Genomic DNA, 21,599 nt, shown 5'->3' with positions numbered 1-21,599 from the left:
AGAATGCCACCACTATAATGAATCAGAGGTTGGTAGAATGCCACCACTATAATGAATCAGAGGTTGGTATAATGCCACCACTATAATGAATCAGAGGTTGGTATAATGCCACCACTATAATGAATCAGAGGTTGGTATAATACCACCACTATAATGAATCAGAGGTTGGTAGAATGCCACCACTATAATGAATCAGAGGTTGGTATAATGCCACCACTATAATGAATCAGAGGTTGGTAGAATGCCACCACTATAATGAATCAGAGGTTGGTAGAATGCCACCACTATAATGAATCAGAGGTTGGTAGAATGCCACCACTATAATGAATCAGAGGTTGGTAGAATGCCACCACTATATAGGGCTGGAACCAAATACGTTAGCTTCATTTCTGATGTGTATATGTGGAGCTGAGAGGACCTACACTACCAGTACAGCACAGAGAGAGGGGTATGTGGGAAACACTACACCCTGTATTCTCAGACAGACAGAGCGACACCACACACACACACACACACACACACACACACACACACACACACACACACACACACAAATACAGCGTTCTCACACAAACACTATTCCGCACACACTCTCTCAGTCTCTGGCCAGCTATGTAAGAAACCTCTCTATCTATCTATCTATCTATCTATCTATCTATCTATCTATCTATCTATCTATCTATCTATCTATCTATCTATCTATCTGTCTGTCTGTCTGTCTGTCTGTCTGTCTGTCTGTCTGTCTGTCTGTGTCTCTCTCTCTCCCTGCATCTCTCCTCTTTTTTCTCTTTCTTTCTTCTCTCTCTCTCTCTCTCCCTGCATCTCTCTTCTCTTTTTTTCTCTTTCTTTCTTTCTTTCTTTTCTTTCTTTCTTTCTTTCTTTCTTTCTTTCTTTTCTCTCTCTCTCTCTCTCTCTCTCTCTCTCTCTCTCTCTCTCTCTCTCGCTCGCTCTCCCTCCCTCCCTCTATCTTTCTCTCTCTCTCTCTCTCCCTCTCTCTCTCTCTCCCTCTCCCCCCACATCTCTCTCTGTTTATTCTCGGTGACATGCGGGCTACACAGTAGCCAAGCAGCCCTTGTCATATTATCCACTTGTCAAAAGCAGTTAACCTTGTGGAAACAGAAATAGATGTAGACTTTGAGCCTAGCAAGTCACCAGCACCTTCGCCTGTTAGGAAAATAACACACTTTTTTAAACTCTAACACTGCTGGATGCTATAAGCATTTTTGGAGAATATTTTTTAGAAACTACTAAACTAGTTAACTATATTTTGAACAGCTAAACTTTATAGCTGAAGTCGGTAGATGAGAGAGTAATAGCGAATGCCTGCAGGGCAGAATTAGGCCGATACCCGCTAATGATCAAAATCCAGAAAAGAGCAGTTCAATTCTACAACCACCTAAAAGGAAGCAATTCCCAAACCTTCCATAACAAAGCCATCACCTACAGAGAGATGAACCTGGAGAAGAGTCCCCTAAGGAAGCTGGTCCTGGGGCTCTGTTCACAAACACAAACAAACCCACAGAGCCCCAGGACAGCAACACAATTAGACCCAAACAAATCATGAGAAAACAAATAGATACAGTTGAAGTTGGAAGTTTACATACACCTTAGCAGAATACATTTAAAATCTGTTTTTCACAATTCCTGACATTTAATCCTAGTAAAACTTCCCTGTTTTAGGTCAGTTAGGATCACCACTTTATTTTAAGACTGTGAAATGTCAGAATAATAGTAGAGAGAATGATTTATTTCAGCTTTTATTTCTTTTATCACATTCCCAGTGGGTCAGAAGTTTACATACACTCAATTAGTATTTGGTAGCATTGCCTTTAAATTGTTTAACTTGGGTCAAATGTTTCGGTTAGCCTTCCACCAGCTTCCCAAAATGAATTGGGGGGATTTTGGCCCATTCCTCCTGACAGAGCTGGTGTAACTGAGTCAGGTTTGTAGGCCTCCTTGCTCTCACATGCTTTTTCAGTTCTGCCCACAAATGTTCTATAGGATTGAGGTCAGGGCTTTGTGATGGCCACTCCAATACCTTGACTTTGTTGTTCTTAAGCCATTTTGCCACAACTTTGGAAGTATTTTTTATTTTATTTTACCTTTATTTAACCAGGCAAGTCAGTTAAGAACATATTCTTATTTTCAATGACGGCCTGGGAACAGTGGGTTAACTGCCTGTATGCTTGGGGTCATTGTCCATTTGGAAGACCCATTTGCGACCAAGCTTTAACTTCCTGACTGATGTCTTGAGTTGTTCCTTCAATATATCCACATAAGTTTCTTTCCTCATGATGCCATCTATTTTGTGAAGTGCACCAGTTCCATCTGCAGCAAAGCTCCCCCACAACATGGTGCTGCCACCCCCGTGCTCCACGGTTGGGATGGTGTTCTTCGGCTTGCAAGCCTAATCCTTTTCCTCCAAACATAACGATGGTCATTATGGCCAAACAGTTCTATTTTTGTTTCATCAGACCAGAGGACATTTCTCCAAAAAGTACGATCTTTGTCCCGATGTACAGTAGCAAACCGTAGTCTGGCTTTTTTTCTGGTGGTTTTGGAGCAGTGGCTTCTTCCTTGCTGAGAGGCCTTTCAGGTTATGTCGATATTGGACTCGTTTTACTGTGGATATAGATACTTTTGTACATGTTTCCTCCAGCATCTTCACAAGGTCCTTTGCTGTTGTTCTGGGATTGATCTGCACTTTTCGCATCAAAGTACATTCATCTCTAGGGGACAGAACGCGTCTCCTCCTGAGCGGTATGAATGCTGTGTGGTCCCACAGTGTTTATACTTGCGTACTATTGTTTGTACAGATGAATGTGGTACCTTAAGGCGTTTGGAAATTGCTCCCAAGGATGAACCAGACTTGTGGAGGTCTACATTTTCTTTTCTGAGCGCTTGACTGATTTCTTTTGATTTTCCCATGATGTCACGCAAGAGGCACTGAGTTTTAAGGTCAGCCTTGAAATACATCCACAGGCAGACCTCCAAATTACTCAAATTAATTTGTGGAGTGGTTGAAAAATGAGTTTTAATGACTCCAACCTAAGTGTATGTAAACTTCTGACTTCAACTGTAATTACTTGCAATGGAAAGAATGAACAAAACAACATACCAAACTAGAATGCTATTTGTCCCTAAACAGAGAGTACTCAGTGGCAGAATACCTGACCACTGTGACTGACCCTAAACAGAGAGTACTCAGTGGCAGAATACCTGACCACTGTGACTGACCCTAAACAGAGAGTACTCAGTGGCAGAATACCTGACCACTGTGACTGACCCTAAACAGAGAGTACTCAGTGGCAGAATACCTGACCACTGTGACTGACCCTAAACAGAGAGTACTCAGTGGCAGAATACCTGACCACTGTGACTGACCCTAAACAGAGAGTACTCAGTGGCAGAATACCTGACCACTGTGACTGATCCTAAACAGAGAGTACTCAGTGGCAGAATACCTGACCACTGTGACTGACCCTAAACAGAGAGTACTCAGTGGCAGAATACCTGACCACTGTGACTGATCCTAAACGGAGAGTACTCAGTGGCAGAATACCTGACCACTGTGACTGATCCTAAACAGAGAGTACTCAGTGGCAGAATACCTGACCACTGTGACTGATCCTAAACAGAGAGTACTCAGTGGCAGAATACCTGACCACTGTGACTGATCCTAAACAGAGAGTACTCAGTGGCAGAATACCTGACCACTGTGACTGACCCTAAACAGAGAGTACTCAGTGGCAGAATACCTGACCACTGTGACTGATCCTAAACAGAGAGTACTCAGTGGCAGAATACCTGACCACTGTGACTGATCCTAAACAGAGAGTACTCAGTGGCAGAATACCTGACCACTGTGACTGATCCTAAACAGAGAGTACTCAGTGGCAGAATACCTGACCACTGTGACTGACCCTAAACAGAGAGTACTCAGTGGCAGAATACCCGACCACTGTGACTGATGCTAAACAGAGAGTACTCAGTGGCAGAATACCCGACCACTGTGACTGATGCTAAACAGAGAGTACTCAGTGGCAGAATACCTGACCACTGTGACTGACCCTAAACAGAGAGTACTCAGTGGCAGAATACCTGACCACTGTGACTGATCCTAAACAGAGAGTACTCAGTGGCAGAATACCTGACCACTGTGACTGATCCTAAACAGAGAGTACTCAGTGGCAGAATACCTGACCACTGTGACTGATCCTAAACAGAGAGTACTCAGTGGCAGAATACCTGACCACTGTGACTGATCCAAACTTAAGGAAAGCTTTGACTATGTACAGTCAACTTAGTGTACGTGAAATAATCTGTCTGTAAACAATTGTTGAAAAAAATGTGAGCATTGTCTTGCTATTGAGAATGGCCGTCGTAGGCAGACCTGGCTCTCAAGAGAAGACAGGATATGTTATCACTGTCCACAAAATGAGGTGGAAACTGAGCTGCACTTCCTAACCTCCTGCCAATTGTATGACCATATCAGAGACACTCAGATTACACAGACCCACAAAGAATTTGAAAACATACCCAGTTTTGATCAACTCCCAAATACACTGGGTGAAATACCACAGTGTGCAATCACAGCAGCAACAATTGTGACCTGTTGCCAGAAGAAAGCTATTGAATGGGGCTCCCGAGTGGCCCAGCGGTCTAAGGCACTGCGTCTCAGTGCTTGAGGCATCACAACCGACCCTGGTTGAATTCCAGGCTGTATCACAACCGGCCGTTATTGGGAGTCCCATAGGGTGGCGCGCAATTGGCCCAGCTTCTTCCCGGTTAGGATTTGGGGTAGGCCGTCATTGTAAATAAGGATTTTTCTTAACTGACTTGCCTAGTTAAATAAATAAAAATGTATTTTAATATTTATATTCCCCTTTGTACTTTTTTTTGCACATAATATAACATTTCAAATGTCTTTATTCTTTTGGAACTTTTGGAGTGTAATGTTTACTGTTTTTTTTGTTTATTTCACTTTTGTTCTCTATTTCACTTGTTCTGGCAATGTTAACATATGTTTCCCATGCTAATAAAGCCCTCAAATTGAAATTGAATTGAAATTGAGAGAAACGCAGAGAAATTCAGAGCCACAGAGAGAGACACACAGAGAGAGAGGGGAGAGAGAGAGAGGGGAGAGAGAGAGAGAGAGAGAGAGAGAGAGAGACTGGAGAGAGAGACTGGAGAGAGAGAGAGAGAGAGAGACTGGAGAGAGAGAGACAGGAGAACTGGGAGTGTGCGCTGTGCATTCGGAAAGTATTCAGAGCCCTTTACTTTTTCCACGTTTTATTATATTACAGAATTATTCTAAAATGTATAAAAAAAAAAAAAATTCCCTCATCAATCTACACATAGTACCCCATAATGACCAAGCAAAAAGTGTTTCTATTTTTTACATAATAATAAAAAACTGATCACATTTACATAAAAATAAAAATATAATATTTTCATAAGTATTCTTAACTCTCCCCTCGAAACCCTCCCCTCTATTATCTCCACTTGTCACGGTTTTCATATGGTGAAGGAGAGTCGGACCAAACTGCAGCGTGTCGATTGCGATCCATGTTTATTGAAAATAAACGTAAACACGACTAAACACAAATACTAACAAAACAAATAAACGAAAACCGAAAACAGCCTATACTTGTGTCAACTAACATCGAACAAGGACATCAAGACACTCAGGACAATCACCCACAATACAACCAAAGAATATGGCTGCCTAAATATGGTTCCCAATCAGAGACAACGATAAACACCTGCCTCTGATTGAGAACCACTTCAGACAGCCATAGACTCTCCTAGAACACCCCACTAAGCTACAATCCCACTAAGCTACACACCACATACAAAAACCCATGTCACACCCTGGCCTGACCAAATACATGAAGAAAAACACAAAATACTTCGACCAGGGCGTGACACCACTATAAACCCTCCCCTCTATTATCTCCACTATAAACCCTCCCCTCTATTCTCTCCACTATAAACCCTCCCCTCTATTCTCTCCACTATAAACTCTCCCCTCTATTATCTCCACTCTAAACTCTCCCCTCTATTCTCTCCACTCTAAACCCTCCCCTCTATTCTCTCCTCTCGAAACCCTCCCCACTATTATCTCCACTATAAACCCTCCCCTCTATTCTCTCCACTCTAAACCCTCCCCTCTATTCTCTCCACTATAAACCCTCCCCTCTATTCTCTCCACTATAAACCCTCCCCTCTATTATCTCCACTATAAACCCTCCTCTCTATTCTCTCCACTCTAAACCCTCCCCTCTATTCTCTCCTCTCGAAACCCTCCCCTCTATTCTCTCCACTATAAACTCTCCCCTCTATTCTCTCCACTATAAACCCTCCCCTCTATTCTCTCCACTATAAACTCTCCCCTCTATTCTCTCCACTCTAAACCCTCCCCTCTATTCTCTCCACTATAAACCCTCCCCTCTATTCTCTCCACTATAAACTCTCCCCTCTATTCTCTCCACTCTAAACCCTCCCCTCTATTCTCTCCACTATAAACTCTCCCCTCTATTCTCTCCACTATAAACAACAAAACCAACAACAACACCAACAACACCAACAACAACAACACCAACAACAACAACAACAACACCAACAACACAAATAATAAGAACACCAACACCAACAACAACACCAACAACAACACCAACAACAACACCAACAACACAAATAATAAGAACACCAACACCAACAACAACACCAACACCAACACCAACAACAACACCAACAACAACACCAACACCACAAATAATAAGAACACCAACACCAACAACACCAACAACATGTTTACTATAGTTCTAAAGAATAAAGGAATAAACACACACACACACACACACGTACACACACACACAGCCTCCCCCCTCCACAAACACACATGATCCCAGCATACTGGCTAAGCCCGTCTCTCTGGGCCTGAGCAGCCAGCTCCCCTGCCCTCCTCTCTGCCTCGATGACCAGGCTGCTAAGGTGGGCCTCGCGACTCTCCACACTGACAACTACAACACAGACACAAAACAGACAAGTTCTAGACGTACCATTGTAGTTCTCCTGCCATCCGCACAGCCTCACCACTCTAGAAGGACTAGAACACAGACAGACATGGGTTGCATCTGTCATGTCACACCACTGTCATGAATGTTCTCAGCCAGAGTGGCCGCCATATTGATGCCAAAATCTATTTTAGCTTGCTGGCTCTCAATGGCTGAATATACGGCTCATCGCGACTCTGTGGTAAAAATATATATATATTTAAAACACTAGCTGTGGTCCCCTTATGGTGCTCCAACCGGCTTGTTTAAAGCCCTGAAAATCTGTCATTTCCTGATGTTTACATCTACCTTATAAACAGTCCTTCACCCTACACTGGAGCAAGCCTAAAGGGATACAAAAGAATGAGATATTTCAGTGTGGGTTGGGTGAACTGGCATTTGCAGGACAGGAAGATTTTCCTTTTCACTGGCAAGGTTTTACTGCAGTGGGCTAAATCAGGGTCACACAGAGTGTTTCTCGGTCTTAAACAAATCTACTTTGAAACAAAAGTATATACCTCACACACATGGTTCTGAGCTAAAAGAAGAAGACATCATGTCAGATACACAGTTGTAATGTATGGTACAGTGCATTCGGAGAGTATTCAGACCACTTGACTTTTCACACATTTTGTTACGATACTATTGATGAAATAGTCCCCCCCCCATCTCATTATTCTACACACCGGGCACCATAATGACAGAGAGAAAGCAGGTTTTTTATTTTTATTTGTGCAAATGTATACAAAATGGAAAACTGAAATATCACATTTACATAAGTATTCAGACACTTTACTCAGTACTTTCTTGAAGCACCATTGGCAGCGATTAAAGCCATGAGTATTCTTGGGTATGACGCTACCAGCTTAACAAACCTGTATTTGGGGAGTTTCTCCCCTTCTTCTCTGTAGATCCTCTCAAGCTCTGTCAGGCTGGATGGGGAGTGTTGCTGCACAGATATTTTCAGGTCTCTTAAGAGATGTTTGATCAGGTTCAAATCCAGGCTCTGGCTGGGCCACTCAAGGACATTCAGATGCTTCACTGTAGGGATGGTGCTTCACTGTAGGGATGGTGCTTCACTGTAGGGATGGTGCTTCACTGTAGGGATGGTGCTTCACTGTAGGGATAGTGCTTCACTGTAGGGATGGTGCTTCACTGTAGGGATGGTGCTTCACTGTAAGGATGGTGCTTCACTGTAGGGATGGTGCTTCACTGTAGGGATGGTGCTTCACTGTAGGGATGGTGCTTCACTGTAGGGATGGTGCTTCACTGTAGGGATGGTGCTTCACTGTAGGGATTGTGCTTCACTGTAGGGATGGTGCTTCACTGTAGGGATGGTGCCAGGTTTCCTCCAGACGTGACGCTTATCATTCAGGTCAAAGGGTTCAATCTTAGTTTCATCAGACCAGAGAATCGTCTGAGAGTCTTTCGTTGCCTTTTGGCAAACTCCAAGCGGGCTATCATGTGTCTTTCACTGAGGAGTGGCTTCCGGCTGGCCACTCTTCCATAAATGCCTGTTTATTGGAGTGCTGTAGAGATGGTTGTCCTTCTGGAAGGTTCTCTTTTCTCCATAGAGGAACTCTGGAGCTCTGTCAGTGTGACCATGGCGTTCTTGGTCACCTCCCTGACCAAGGCCCTTCTCCCCGAGGTCCCCCCCACGGTGTTCTTAGGGACCTTCAATGCTGCGGAAATGTTTGGGTACCCTTCCCCAGATCTGTGCCTCGGCACAATCCTGTCTCGGAGCTCTAGGGACAACTCCTTTGATCTCATGGCGAGATTTTTGCTCTGACAGGCACTATCAACTGTGGTACTTTATATAGACAGGTGTGTGCCTTTCCAAATCACGTCCAATCAATTGAATGTACCACAGGTGGACTCCAATCAAGTTGCAGAAACATCTCAAGGATGATCAATGGAAACAGAATGCACCTGAGCTCAATTTTGAGTCTCATAGCAAAGGGTCTGAATACTTAAGTAAAAAAAGGTATTTCTGTTTTTTATTTTTCATAAATTATTTTTAAAAAGTCTTTGCTTTGTCATTATGGGGTATGGTGTGTAGATTGATGAGGAGAAAACAATAATTTAATTAGAATAAGGCTGTAACGTAGCAAAATGTGGAAAATTAAAGTGGTCTGAATACTTTCCAAAAAGCACTGTATCCTGTGGTCCGTCCGTCTGTCTATCTGTCCGTCTGTCTATCTGTCCGTCTGTCTATCTGCCTGTCCGTCCGTCTGTCTATCTGTCCGTCTGTCTATCTGCCTTGTGTTTACACTCTGTGATTATCTTTTCGATTAGCATGTGGGATGGCGATTGGCATCGCTGCGGTCCAGCGGTCCAGGGGCAGATAGCAGGGGGATATGGGTGAGAGGTGGAGATATGGGGGTGAGAGGGAATAGATAGGGGGCTGTAGAGGATAGACAGCTGAACAGGCTCAGATAACACAACAGAGTGCCACTGAACCTTGAAAGGTGACCAGCTCTGAGAACATCTAATCTCTGACTCCCTCTCCCTTTCTCTTTTTGCTGTTGTTTTGTGTTTGTTCATTTTTAGTCGATTGCAAAAAATGTGACAGGTCATTACAGTACATGCAGTGTAAACAAGGTCATTCTCTAGTGCTTTCTCACTCTCTCTCTCTCTCTACTTCACGGCTGATTCCTTTCTCTCCACACCCTCGACTCTCTTTCACTCAGACAAAGTGAGTCAAATTCACAGTGCTCCTTAAAAACTAAAGATCCTCAAGAACTCAATAACAACAATTACTATACTCAGTAAACCGTTAGAGGACATTAGTTTAAGGTCAAGAACAGTTTCCTGCATAACAGCATTTCACTTGAAAGGAATAACAACATTCTGATACTGAGTAAACAGTAGAAAGCATTTGAGCTTTTCAGTGCAGTGCACACACATACATACAGGATCGAGTTCAAGTTGAAAACAGCAGAAGTAATGACACAGACAAATAAGAGGTCAAATGTTTTCTTTAACAGGAAGAAAAATAATCAGTTTACCTCCAATCTCCTCTTCCCTATCCCCTCTCTCCTTTTCCCTCTCTTCTCTCTTCACTCTCCTCTCCCATCTCCCCCTCTCTCCTCTCCTCTCCTCTCCCATCTCTCCTCTCTCCCTCTCTCCTCTCCCATCTCTCCTCTCTCCTTCTCTCCTCTCCCATCTCTCCCTCTCTCCTCTCCTCTCCCATCTCTCCTCTCTCCCTCTCTCCTCTCCCATCTCTCCTCTCTCCTCTCCTCTCCCATCTCTCCTCTCTCCTCTCCTCTCCCACCTCTCCTCTCTCCTCTCTCCCTCTCTCCCTCTCTCCTCTCCCATCTCTCCTCTCTCCCATCTCCCCATCTCTCCCCCTCCCATCTCTCCTCTCTCCCTCTCTCCTCTCCTCTCCTCTCCTCTCCTCTCCTCTCCTCTCCTCTCCTCTCCTCTCCTCTCCTCTCTCTCTCTCTCTCCCTCCCTCTCCTCTCCTCTCCTCTCCCATCTCTCCTCTCTCCCTCTCTCCTCTCTCCATCTCCCCTCTCCCATCTCTCCTCTCTCCCTCTCCCCCTCCCATCTCTCCTCTCTCTCCCTCTCTCCTCTCCTATCTCTCCTCTCTTCCTCTCTCCTCTCCTCACCCCTCTTTCCCCTCTCCTCTCTCCCTCTCTCCCTCTCTCCTCTCTCTCCTACTCTCAGACACATCAAAGCTCCAGAACCCAAGCCGTAAGCAGTCCGTCTCCAGAAGTCTCAAGCACCTCTTTAACTCCTCCAACAAGTTTGTCAAGACTCTCAAAAGGTGAGCAAGTAGTGTGATGTGTAAAATACACCCCTGGGGTGTACATTATGGACTCAAATCAAATCAAATTTTATTTGTCACATACACATGGTTAGTAGATGTTAATGCGAGTGTAGCGAAATGCTTGTGCTTCTAGTTCCGACAATGCAGTAATAACCAACGAGTAATCTAACCTAACAATTCCACAACAACTACCTTATACACACAAGTGTAAAGGAATGAAGAATATGTACATAAAGATATATGAATGAGTGATGGTACAGAACGGCATAGGCAAGATGCAGTAGATGGTATCTAGTACAGTATATACATATGAGTTGAGTAATGTAGGGTATGTAAACATATAAAAGTGGCATTGTTTAAAGTGGCTAGTGATACATGTATTACATAAAGATGGCAAGATGCAGTAGATGGTATCGAGTACAGTATATACATATGAGATGAGTAATGTAGGGTATGTAAACATTATATTAATTGGCATTGTTTAAATTGGCTAGTGCAACATTTTTTACATCAGTTTTCCATTAATAAAGTGGCTGGAGTTGAGTCAGTATATTGGCAACATGTAAGGGTTTTCTTCTGGTGAAAGAGAGGCGGACCAAAATGCAGCGTGGTGGTTATTCATGTTTTTAATAAAGACGACTATACATGAACAGACTATACAAAACAAGAAAAGTGAAAACCTAAAACAATCTGGTGCAAACACAGAGACAGGAACAATCACCCACAAAACCCAACACAAAACAGGCTACCTAAATATGGTTCCCAATCAGAGACAATGACTAACACCTGCCTCTGATTGAGAACCATATCAGGCCAAACATAGAAATAGACAAACCAGACACACAACATAGAATGCCCACCCAGCTCACGTCCTGACCAACACTAAAACAAGGAAAACACATACAAACGATGGACAGAACGTGACAGAACCCCCCCCCCCAAGGTGCGGACTCCGAACGCACAACCTAAACCTATAGAGGAGAGTCTCGGTGGGCATCTGTCCGCGGTGGCGGCTCTGGCGCTGGACGTGGACCCCACCCCATAATTGTCTTAGTCCACCTCCTTAGTGTCCCTTGAGTGGCGACCCTCGCCGCTAACCTTGGCCTAGGAAACCTAACAACGGGCCCCACTGGACTGAGGTAGCTCAGGACTGAGGGGAAGCTCGGGACCGAGGGGAAGCTCGGGACCGAGGGGAAGCTCGGGAGTGAGAGGAAGCTCAGGAGTGAGAGGAAGCTCAGGAGTGAGAGGAAGCTCAGGCAGGTTGATGGATCTACCAGATCCTGGCTGGCTGGTGGTTCCGGCAGATCCTGGCTGACTGGCAGATCCTGGCTGACTAGCGGATCTGGCAGATCCTGGCTGACTGGCACTTCTGGCGGATCCTGGCTGACTGGTGGATCCTGGAAGACTGGCGGATCCTGGCTGAATGGCGGATCTAACTGATCCTGGCTGACTGGCAGATCCTGGCTGACTGGCAGATCCTGGCCGACTGGCAGATCCTGGCCGACTAGCAGTTCTGACGTATCCTGGCCGACTGGCGGATCCTGGCCGACTGGCAGATCCTGGCTGACTGGCAGATCCTGCCTGACTGGCAGATCCTGGCCGACTGGCAGTTCTGGCGGATCCTGGCTGACTGGTAGTTCTGGCAGATCCTGGCCGACTGGCAGATCCTGGCCGACTGGCAGTTCTGGCGGATCCTGGCCGACTGGCGGATCCTGGCCGACTGGCAGATCCTGGCTAACTGGCGGATCCTGGCTGAATGGCGGATCTAACTGATCCTGGCTGACTGGCAGATCCTGGCTGACTGGCAGATCCTGGCCGACTGGCAGATCCTGGCCGACTGGCAGTTCTGGCGGATCCTGGCCGACTGGCGGATCCTGGCTGACTGGCAGATCCTGGCTAACTGGCGGATCCTGGCTGAATGGCGGATCTAACTGATCCTGGCTGACTGGCAGATACTGGCCGACTGGCAGATCCTGGCCGACTGGCAGATCCTGGCCGACTAGCAGTTCTGACGTATCCTGGCCGACTGGCGGATCCTGGCCGACTGGCAGATCCTGGCTGACTGGCAGATCCTGCCTGACTGGCAGATCCTGGCCGACTGGCAGTTCTGGCGGATCCTGGCTGACTGGTAGTTCTGGCAGATCCTGGCCGACTGGCAGATCCTGGCCGACTGGCAGTTCTGGCGGATCCTGGCCGACTGGCGGATCCTGGCTGACTGGCAGATCCTGGCTAACTGGCGGATCCTGGCTGAATGGCGGATCTAACTGATCCTGGCTGACTGGCAGATCCTGGCTGACTGGCAGATCCTGGCCGACTGGCAGATCCTGGCCGACTGGCAGTTCTGGCGGATCCTGGCCGACTGGCGGATCCTGGCTGACTGGCAGATCCTGGCTAACTGGCGGATCCTGGCTGAATGGCGGATCTAACTGATCCTGGCTGACTGGCAGATTCTGGCTGACTGGCAGATCCTGGCCGACTGGCAGATCCTGGCTGACAGGCAGATCTTGGCTGACTGGCAGATCCTGGCTGACTGGCAGATCCTGGCAGACTGGCGGATCCTGGCTGACTGGCAGTTCTGGCGGATCCTGGCTGACTGGTAGTTCTGGCTGACTGGCGGATCCTGGCAGACTGGCGGATCCTGGCAGACTGGTGGATCCTGGCAGACTGGCGGATCCTGGCTGACTGGCGGATCCTGGCTGAATGGCGGATCTAACTGATCCTGGCAGACTGGCGGATCCTGGCCGACTGGCAGATCCTGGCCGACTGGCAGATCCTGGCTGACTGGCAGATCCTGGCAGACTGGCAGTTCTGGCAGATCCTGGCAGACTGGCAGTTCTGGCAGATCCTGGCAGACTGGCGGATCCTGGCAGACTGTCGGATCCTGGCTGACTGGCAGATCCTGGCCGACTGGCAGATCCTGGCCGACTGGCAGATATTGGCCGACTGGCAGATCCTGGCAGACTGGCAGTTCTGGCATATCCTGGCAGAATGGCGGATCCTGGCACACTGGCGGATCCTGGCCGACTGGCAGATCCTGGCAGACTGGCAGTTCTGGCAGATCCTAGCAGACTGGCGGATCCTGGCAGACTGGCGGATCCTGGCCGACTGGCAGATCCTGGCTGACTGGCAGATCTTGGCTGACTGGCATATCCTGGCCGACTGGCAGATCCTGGCAGTTCTGGCGGATCCTGGCAGACTGGCGGATCCTGGCTGACTGGCAGATCCTGGCCGACTGGCAGATCCTGGCTGACTGGCAGATCTTGGCTGACTGGAATATCCTGGCCGACTGGCAGATCCTGGCCGACTGGCAGATCCTGGCCGACTGGCATTCTTGGCCGACTGGCAGATCCTGGCAGACTGGCAGTTCTGGCAGATCCTGGCAGACTGGCGGATCCTGGCACACTGGCGGATCCTGGCCGACTGGCAGATCCTGGCAGACTGGCAGTTCTGGCAGATCCTGGCAGACTGGCGGATCCTGGCAGACTGGCGGATCCTGGCTGACTGGCAGATCCTGGCTGACTGGCAGATCCTGGCCGACTGGCAGATCCTGGCTGACTGGCAGATCTTGGCTGACTGGCAGATCCTGGCTGACTGGCAGATCCTGGCAGTTCTGGCGGATCCTGGCTGACTGGTAGTTCTGGCAGATCCTGGCTGACTGGCGGATCCTGGCAGACTGCCGATCCTGGCTGACTGGCGGATCCTGGCAGACTGGCGGATCCTGGCACACTGGCGGATCCTGGCACACTGGCGGATCCTGGCTGAATGGCGGATCCTGGCAGACTGGCGGATCTTGGCTGACTGGCAGATCCTGGCCGACTGGCAGATCCTGGCCGACTGGCAGATCCTGGCAGACTGGCAGTTCTGGCAGATCCTGGCAGACTGGCGGATCCTGGCACACTGGCGGATCCTGGCCGACTGGCAGATCCTGGCAGACTGGCAGTTCTGGCAGATCCTGGCAGACTGGCAGTTCTGGCAGATCCTGGCAGACTGGCGGATCCTGGCAGACTGGCGGATCCTGGCTGACTGGCAGATCCTGGCCGACTGGCAGATCCTGGCTGACTGGCAGATCTTGGCTGACTGGCAGATCCTGGCCGACTGGCAGATATTGGCCGACTGGCAGATCCTGGCAGACTGGCAGTTCTGGCATATCCTGGCAGACTGGCGGATCCTGGCACACTGGCGGATCCTGGCCGACTGGCAGATCCTGGCCGACTGGCAGATCCTGGCAGACTGGCAGTTTTGGCAGATCCTGGCAGACTGGCAGTTCTGGCAGATCCTGGCAGACTGGCGGATCCTGGCAGACTGGCGGATCCTGGCCGACTGGCAGTTCTGGCAGATCCTGGCTGAATGGCGGATCTAACTGATCCTGTCTGACTGGCAGATCCGGGCCGACTGGCGGATCCTGGCTGACTGGCAGATCCTGGCTGACTGGCAGATCCTGGCCGACTGGCAGTTCTGGCGGATCCTGGCTGACTGGCGGATCCTGGCAGACTGGTGGATCCTGGCAGACTGGCGGATCCTGGCGGCGCTGGGCAGACTGGTAGCTCAGACGGCGCTGGGCAGACATGTAGCTCAGACGGCGCTGGGCAGACTGGAGAAAAAGGCTCTGGCAGCGCTGGACTGAGGAGCACTGGTGCCTCTGGAATGAGGGGCTCTGGCGCCTCTGGCATGAGGGGCAGTAGCTCTGAAAGCGCCGGACAGGCGGGAGACTCTGGCTGCGCTGGAGAGGAGGAAGGCTCCGGCAGCACTGGACAGGCGGGACGCACTGTAGGCCTGATGCGTGGTGCTGGCACTGGTATGCCGTGCATACTATGCCAAACCAACAGCTTTCTTTCTACTCTGTCCAATACATCCTCCACACTCTCAGACTCAGCACTCTGCTTCGCCGACAGCTCCAATTCCATCCATGGCTCCTTACGGTAAACTGGGGGAGTTGGCTCCTGACTCTGCCACACTCTCCCTGGGGGTGCCTCTCGGGCTTCCAGCCGCTCTGTCGTGCTCCTCATAATGCCGCCTCTCTGCTTTCGCTGCCTCCAGCTCGGCTTTGGGGCGGCAATATTCCCCTGGCTCTGCCCAGGGTCCTCTTCCGTCAAGGATCTCCTCCCAAGTCCATTTATCCAAATAGTGCAGCCTCTCCCACTGCTGCTGTTGCCCCTGTCGCTTCTCCTGCTGCTGCTGTTGCTGCTGCCTCTGTTTACCACGCCGCTTGGTCCTTGGTTGGTGGGTGATTCTGTAAGGGTTTTCTTCTGCTAAAAAGAGAGGCGGACCAAAATGCAGCGTGGTGGTTATTCATGTGTTTAATAAAGACGACTATACATGAACAGACTATACAAAACAAGAAAAGTGAAAACCTAAACAGTCCTATCTGGTGCAAACACAGAGACAGGAACAATCACCCACAAAACCCAACACAAAACAGGCTACCTAAATATGGTTCCCAATCAGAGACAATGACTAACACCTGCCTCTGATTGAGAACCATATCAGGCCAAACATAGAAATAGACAAACCAGACACACAACATAGAATGCCCACCCAGCTCACGTCCTGACCAACACTAAAACAAGGAAAACATACGAACGATGGACAGAAGGTGACACAACAGCCACTCAATGTTAGTGGTGGCTGTTTAACAGTCTGATGGCCTTGAGATAGAAGCTGTTTTTCAGTCTCTCGGTCCCTGCTTTGATGCACCTGTACTGACCTCGCCTTTTGGATGATAGCGGGGTGAACAGGCAGTGGCTCGGGTGGTTGTTGTCCTTGATGATCTTTATGGCCTTCCTGTGACATCGGGTGGTGTAGGTGTCCTGGAGGGCAGGTAGTTTGTGCAGACCTCACTACCCTCTGGAGAGCCTTACGATTGTGGGCGGAGCAGTTGCCGTACCAGGCGGTGATACAGCCCGACAGGATGCTCTCGATTGTGCATCTATAAAAGTTTGTGAGTGCTTTTGATGACAAGCCAAATTTCTTCAGCCTCCTGAGGTTGAAGAGGCGCTGCTGCACCTTCTTCACCACGCTGTCTGTGTGGGTGGACCAATTCAGTTTGTCCTTGATGTGTACGCCGAGGAGCTTAAAACTTACTACCCTCTCCACTACTGTCCCGTCGATGTGGATAGGGGGGTGCTCCCTCTGCTGTTTCCTGAAGTCCACGATCATCTCCTTTGTTTTGTTGACGTTGAGTGTGAGGTTATTTTCCTGACACCACACTCCGAGGACCCTCACCTCCTCCCTGTAAGCCGTCTCGTCGTTGTTGGTAATCTAGCCTGCCACTGTAGTGTCGTCCGCAAACTTGATGATTAAGTTGGAGGTCGTGCAAGGCCACACAGTCGTGTGTTAACAGGGAGTACAGGAGAGGGCTCAGAACACACCCTTTTTGGGCCCCAGTGTTGAGGATCAGCGGGTAGGAGATGTTGTTACCTACCCTCACCAACTGGGGGCGGACCGTCAGGAAGTCCAGTACCCAGTTGCACAGGGCGGGGTCGAGACCCAGGGTCTCGAGCTTGATGATGATTTTGGAGGGTACTATGGTGTTAAATGCTGAGCTGTAGTCGATGAACAGCATTCTCACATAGGTCTTCCTCTTGTCCAGATGGGTTAGGGTAGTGTGCAGTGTGGTTGCGATTGCGATTGCGTCGTCTGTGGACCTATTGGGGCGGTAAGCAAATTGGAGTGGGTCTAGGGTGTCAGGTAGGCTGGACGTGATATGGTCTTTGACTAGTCTCTCAAAGCACTTCATGATGACGGAAGTGAATGCTACGGGGCGGTAGTCGCTTAGCTCAATTACCTTAGCTTTCTTGGGAACAGGAACAATGGTGGCTCTCTTGAAGCATGTGGGGACAGCAGACTGGGATAAGGATTGATTGAATATGTCTGTAAACACACCAGCCAGCTGGTCTACATATGCTCTGAGGATGCGGCTGGGGATGCCGTCTGGGCCTGCAGCCTTGCGAGGGTTAACACGTTTACATGTTTTACTCACGTCAGCTGCAGTGAAGGAGAGTCCGCAGGTTTTGGTAGCGGGCCGTGTCAGTGGCACTGTATTGTCCTCAAAGCGAGCAAAGAAGTTATTTAGTCTGTCTGGGAGCAAGACATCCTGGTCCACGACGGGGCTGGTTTTCTTTTTGTAATCCGTGATTGACTGTAGACCAAGCCACATACCTCTTGTGTCTGAGCCGTTGAATTGCGACTCTACTTTGTCTCTATACTGACGCTTAGCTTGTTTGATTGCCTTGCGGAGGGAATAGCTACACTGTTTGTATTTGATCATGTTTCTGTTCACCTTGCTCTGGTTAAAAGCAGTGGTTTGCGCTTTCAGTTTCGCGCGAATGCTGCCATCAATCCACGGTTTCTGGTTTGGGAATGTTTTAACAGTTGCTGTGGGTACGACATCGCCGATGCACTTGCTAATGAACTCGCTCACCGAATCAGCGTATTCGTCAATGCTGTTGTTGGACGCAATGCGGAACATATCCCAATCCACGTGATCGAAGCAGTCTTGAAGCGTGGAATCCGATTGGTCAGACCAGCATTGAACAGACCTGAACGCGGGAGCTTCCTGTTTTAGTCTTTGTCTCTAGGCTGGGAGCAACAAAATGGATTCGTGGTTAGCTTTTCCGAAAGGAGGGCGGGGCAGGGCCTTATGTGCGTCGCGGAAGTTAGAATAACAATGATCCAGGGTTTTACCAGCCCTGGTTGCACAATCGATATGCTGATAGAATTTAGGGAGTCTTGTTTTCAGATTAGCCTTGTTAAAATCCCCAGCTTCAATGAATGCAGCCTCAGGATATGTGGTTTCCAGTTTACATAGAGTCAAATAAATTTGTTCAGGGCCATTGATGTGTCTGCTTGGGGGGGAATATATGCGGCTGTGATTATAATTGAAGAGAATTCTCTTGGTAGATAATGCATTTGATTGTGAGGAATTCTAAGTCAGGTGAACAGAAGGACTTGAGTTCCTGTATGTTGTTATGATCACACGACATCTTGTTAATCATAAGGCATACGCCACCCCGGCCCCTCTTCTTACCAGAAAGATGCTTGTTTCTGTCAGCGCGATGCATGAAGAAACCAGCTGGCTGTACCGATTCCGATAGTGTCTCTCGAGTGAGCCATGTTTCCGTGAAGCAAAGAACGTTACAGTCTCTGATGTCTCTCTGGAATGCTACCCTTGCTCGGATTTCATCAACCTTGTTGTCAAGATACTGGACATTGGCGAGTAGTATGCTAGGGAGTGGTGCACGATGTGCCCGTCTCCGGAGCCTGACCAGAAGACCGCTTCGCTTGACCCTTTTACGGCCGGCGACATTGTTTTGGTTCGCCGGCTGGGATCCGATCTATTGTCCTGGGTGGTGGGCAAAACACAGGATCCGCTTCGGGAAAGTTGTGTTCCTGGTCGTAATGATGGTGAGTTAACGTGGCTCTTATATTCAGTAGTTCCTCCCGACTGTATGTAATGAAACCTAAGATTACTTGGGGTACCAATGTAAGAAATAGCACGTAAGAAAACAAAATACTGCATAGTTTCCTAGGAACGCGAAGCGAGGCGGCCATTTCTGTCGGCACCGGAAGTAAAACTGTTCCAAGTGGAGTGTTTAACTGAGATGGACTGTTCCATTTTGCTGGTTCTGTAGGGGGGTTTACCTGGCGGCAGTGTTCTACCACAAAGACAGTCTACTGGTGACCACAGAGGACCAGATCCCTATAGTGGAGGTGGATGACTCTTACGGCAGCTCTCTCATGCAGGACTTCCTATGGTTCACTAAGGTATTGTGGGTAATGTAGTTCATTACAGGGCAGCAGCCATATATAGAGAATTTTTAGCACTCGTGCATCAGGCTAGATTCAGCATTTCAATCAAATTACTGTACCTAAATATTTCTATACAATTATGTTTATAATGCAGTCTCTCTCTCTCTCTCTCTCTCTCTCTCTCTCTCTCTCTCTCTCTCTCTCTCTCTCTCTCTCTCTCTCTCTCTCTACCTATTCCCCTTTCTCTCTAGTTGTCGTGTATGTGGGAGGATGTGCGGTGGCTGAGACAGAGTATGTCTGTCTCCATGTCCTCCTCCTCCACTCTACAGGCCAGACAGAAGATGTTGGCTGCCGCTGGGCAACTACAGGTACACCCCTGTGTGTGTGGGGGGGGGGTGTATGTGAGTCAGAGATTAGTAGATAGGCAGACATACAGATATAAGGATTTATTGATTGATTGATGTCATTCTCAGAGCTTGTTGGGGACACACAACCTGGGGCGTGTCCACTACGAGCCCATCAAGGATCGTCATGGCAACGTATTGCTAGTGACTATCCGGGACATGGAGAGCCAGTACTCGTTCTTCAGTGGGAAGTGGATGCAGGTGTCCAAGCTACAAAGCCAGAGGAAGAGTCTGTCCACACCTGAAGAACCCTACGCACTGGACATACTGCTAATTACCATACAGGTAGAACATACCCTTACTATAACCTTACCATAACCCTACCATAACCCTACCATAAACCTACCATAACCCTACTATAACCTTACCATAACTTTGCCATAACCTTACCATAACCCTCCCATAACCTTACCATAACTTTGCCATAACCTTACCATAACCCTCCCATAACCTTACCATAACCCTACCATAACATACCATAACCTTACCATAACCTTGCCATAACTCTACATAACCTTACCATAACCTTACCATAACCCTACCATAACCTTACCATAACCTTACCATAACCCTATCATAACCCTACCACAACCTTACCATAACCTTACCATAACCCTACCATCACCTTACCATAGCCTACCATACTGTTCATCACTATATGAGTACCACAAACAAACACGTACACACAATTCTAGCCCTGTTATGGATTGTAATAATACAACAAAAAAAAAATATGTTTTCTATCTTCAAATATAACTAATTGGAACACAAAAGCACTCATTCAACATGGTGGAGATAAAATCACAGTAATCAGAAGACACAGTATGTGTGGATGGTGTGTTTTTTGGCGTTGAGTGAGAAAGAAATGGTTGCATATCCCAGAACCAATGTATTTCTGTGTCATGGATATATTGGAATTAGGGGATATCTGGAGGCTTAAATACCCTTGACTAGTGAGATATACATGGCGGAGGCTTAATCACGCTAGTCGACTTGATTACTTTCTTATGCCATTCTCTCTGGCACCAAAAGTTTTAAAACGTGTTGATAGGGGACAGAATGCGGTCGGATCATCACATAATTGGCATATATATTACTCTTACAGAATTTCCACATGGGTGAGGATATTGGAAATGTAATCAAAGCCTACTGGAGGATAACTTGTTTATAACTAACATACTGTAGGTACAGCAGAACCCCTTATTGTATGGGACACTTTTAAATGTGCCTTTAGAGGCCATGCAATTCAGTACTCATCTATAAAACAAAAGCAATTTAGATCAAAAGAGTCCATATTAACAAAGGAAATTGAAGGACTAACAGAACAATTAAACAGCAATAAAAACTGTACCATAGAGGCACAGAATAAGTTAGAGGGAAAAGAATTGGAGGAACTTATTCCAGAAAGATCCAGTGTAATATTATATAAATGTAAAGCGAACTGGATGGAATTTGGGGAAAAATGCACCAAATTATTTTTCAATCTTCAACATAGAAATGCTACCAAAAAAAGGTATTGAAACTTGTTACGAATGATGGAGTCACACATGATTCCCCAAATTATATTTTGAAATAGGAAGTAAAGCCTCCTCCATCTCCACTAAACGCAGCTAATTT

The 21,599-nt window shown here is 47.8% G+C and overlaps 1 protein-coding gene across 1 annotated transcript in view; it reads left to right on the top strand.

The window, feature by feature from the left end:
• Window positions 1–21,599, top strand: part of LOC127911381 (ankyrin repeat and fibronectin type-III domain-containing protein 1-like) — a 176,013-nt gene that overhangs the window by 112,505 nt on the left and 41,909 nt on the right. Inside the window, exons 9-12 of the mRNA XM_052477748.1 lie at window positions 10,728–10,827; window positions 19,461–19,593; window positions 19,830–19,946; window positions 20,052–20,267. Coding sequence (XP_052333708.1) covers window positions 10,728–10,827; window positions 19,461–19,593; window positions 19,830–19,946; window positions 20,052–20,267 — 566 coding nt within the window. The remainder of the gene's footprint in view (window positions 1–10,727; window positions 10,828–19,460; window positions 19,594–19,829; window positions 19,947–20,051; window positions 20,268–21,599) is intronic.

This window comes from Oncorhynchus keta, chromosome 24 (genome assembly GCF_023373465.1).
Source record: "Oncorhynchus keta strain PuntledgeMale-10-30-2019 chromosome 24, Oket_V2, whole genome shotgun sequence".
In the NCBI taxonomy this organism is placed as follows: domain Eukaryota; kingdom Metazoa; phylum Chordata; class Actinopteri; order Salmoniformes; family Salmonidae; genus Oncorhynchus; species Oncorhynchus keta.
Note: the sequence above shows the minus strand (reverse complement) of the source record. Positions and strands in the feature narration are given on the sequence as shown.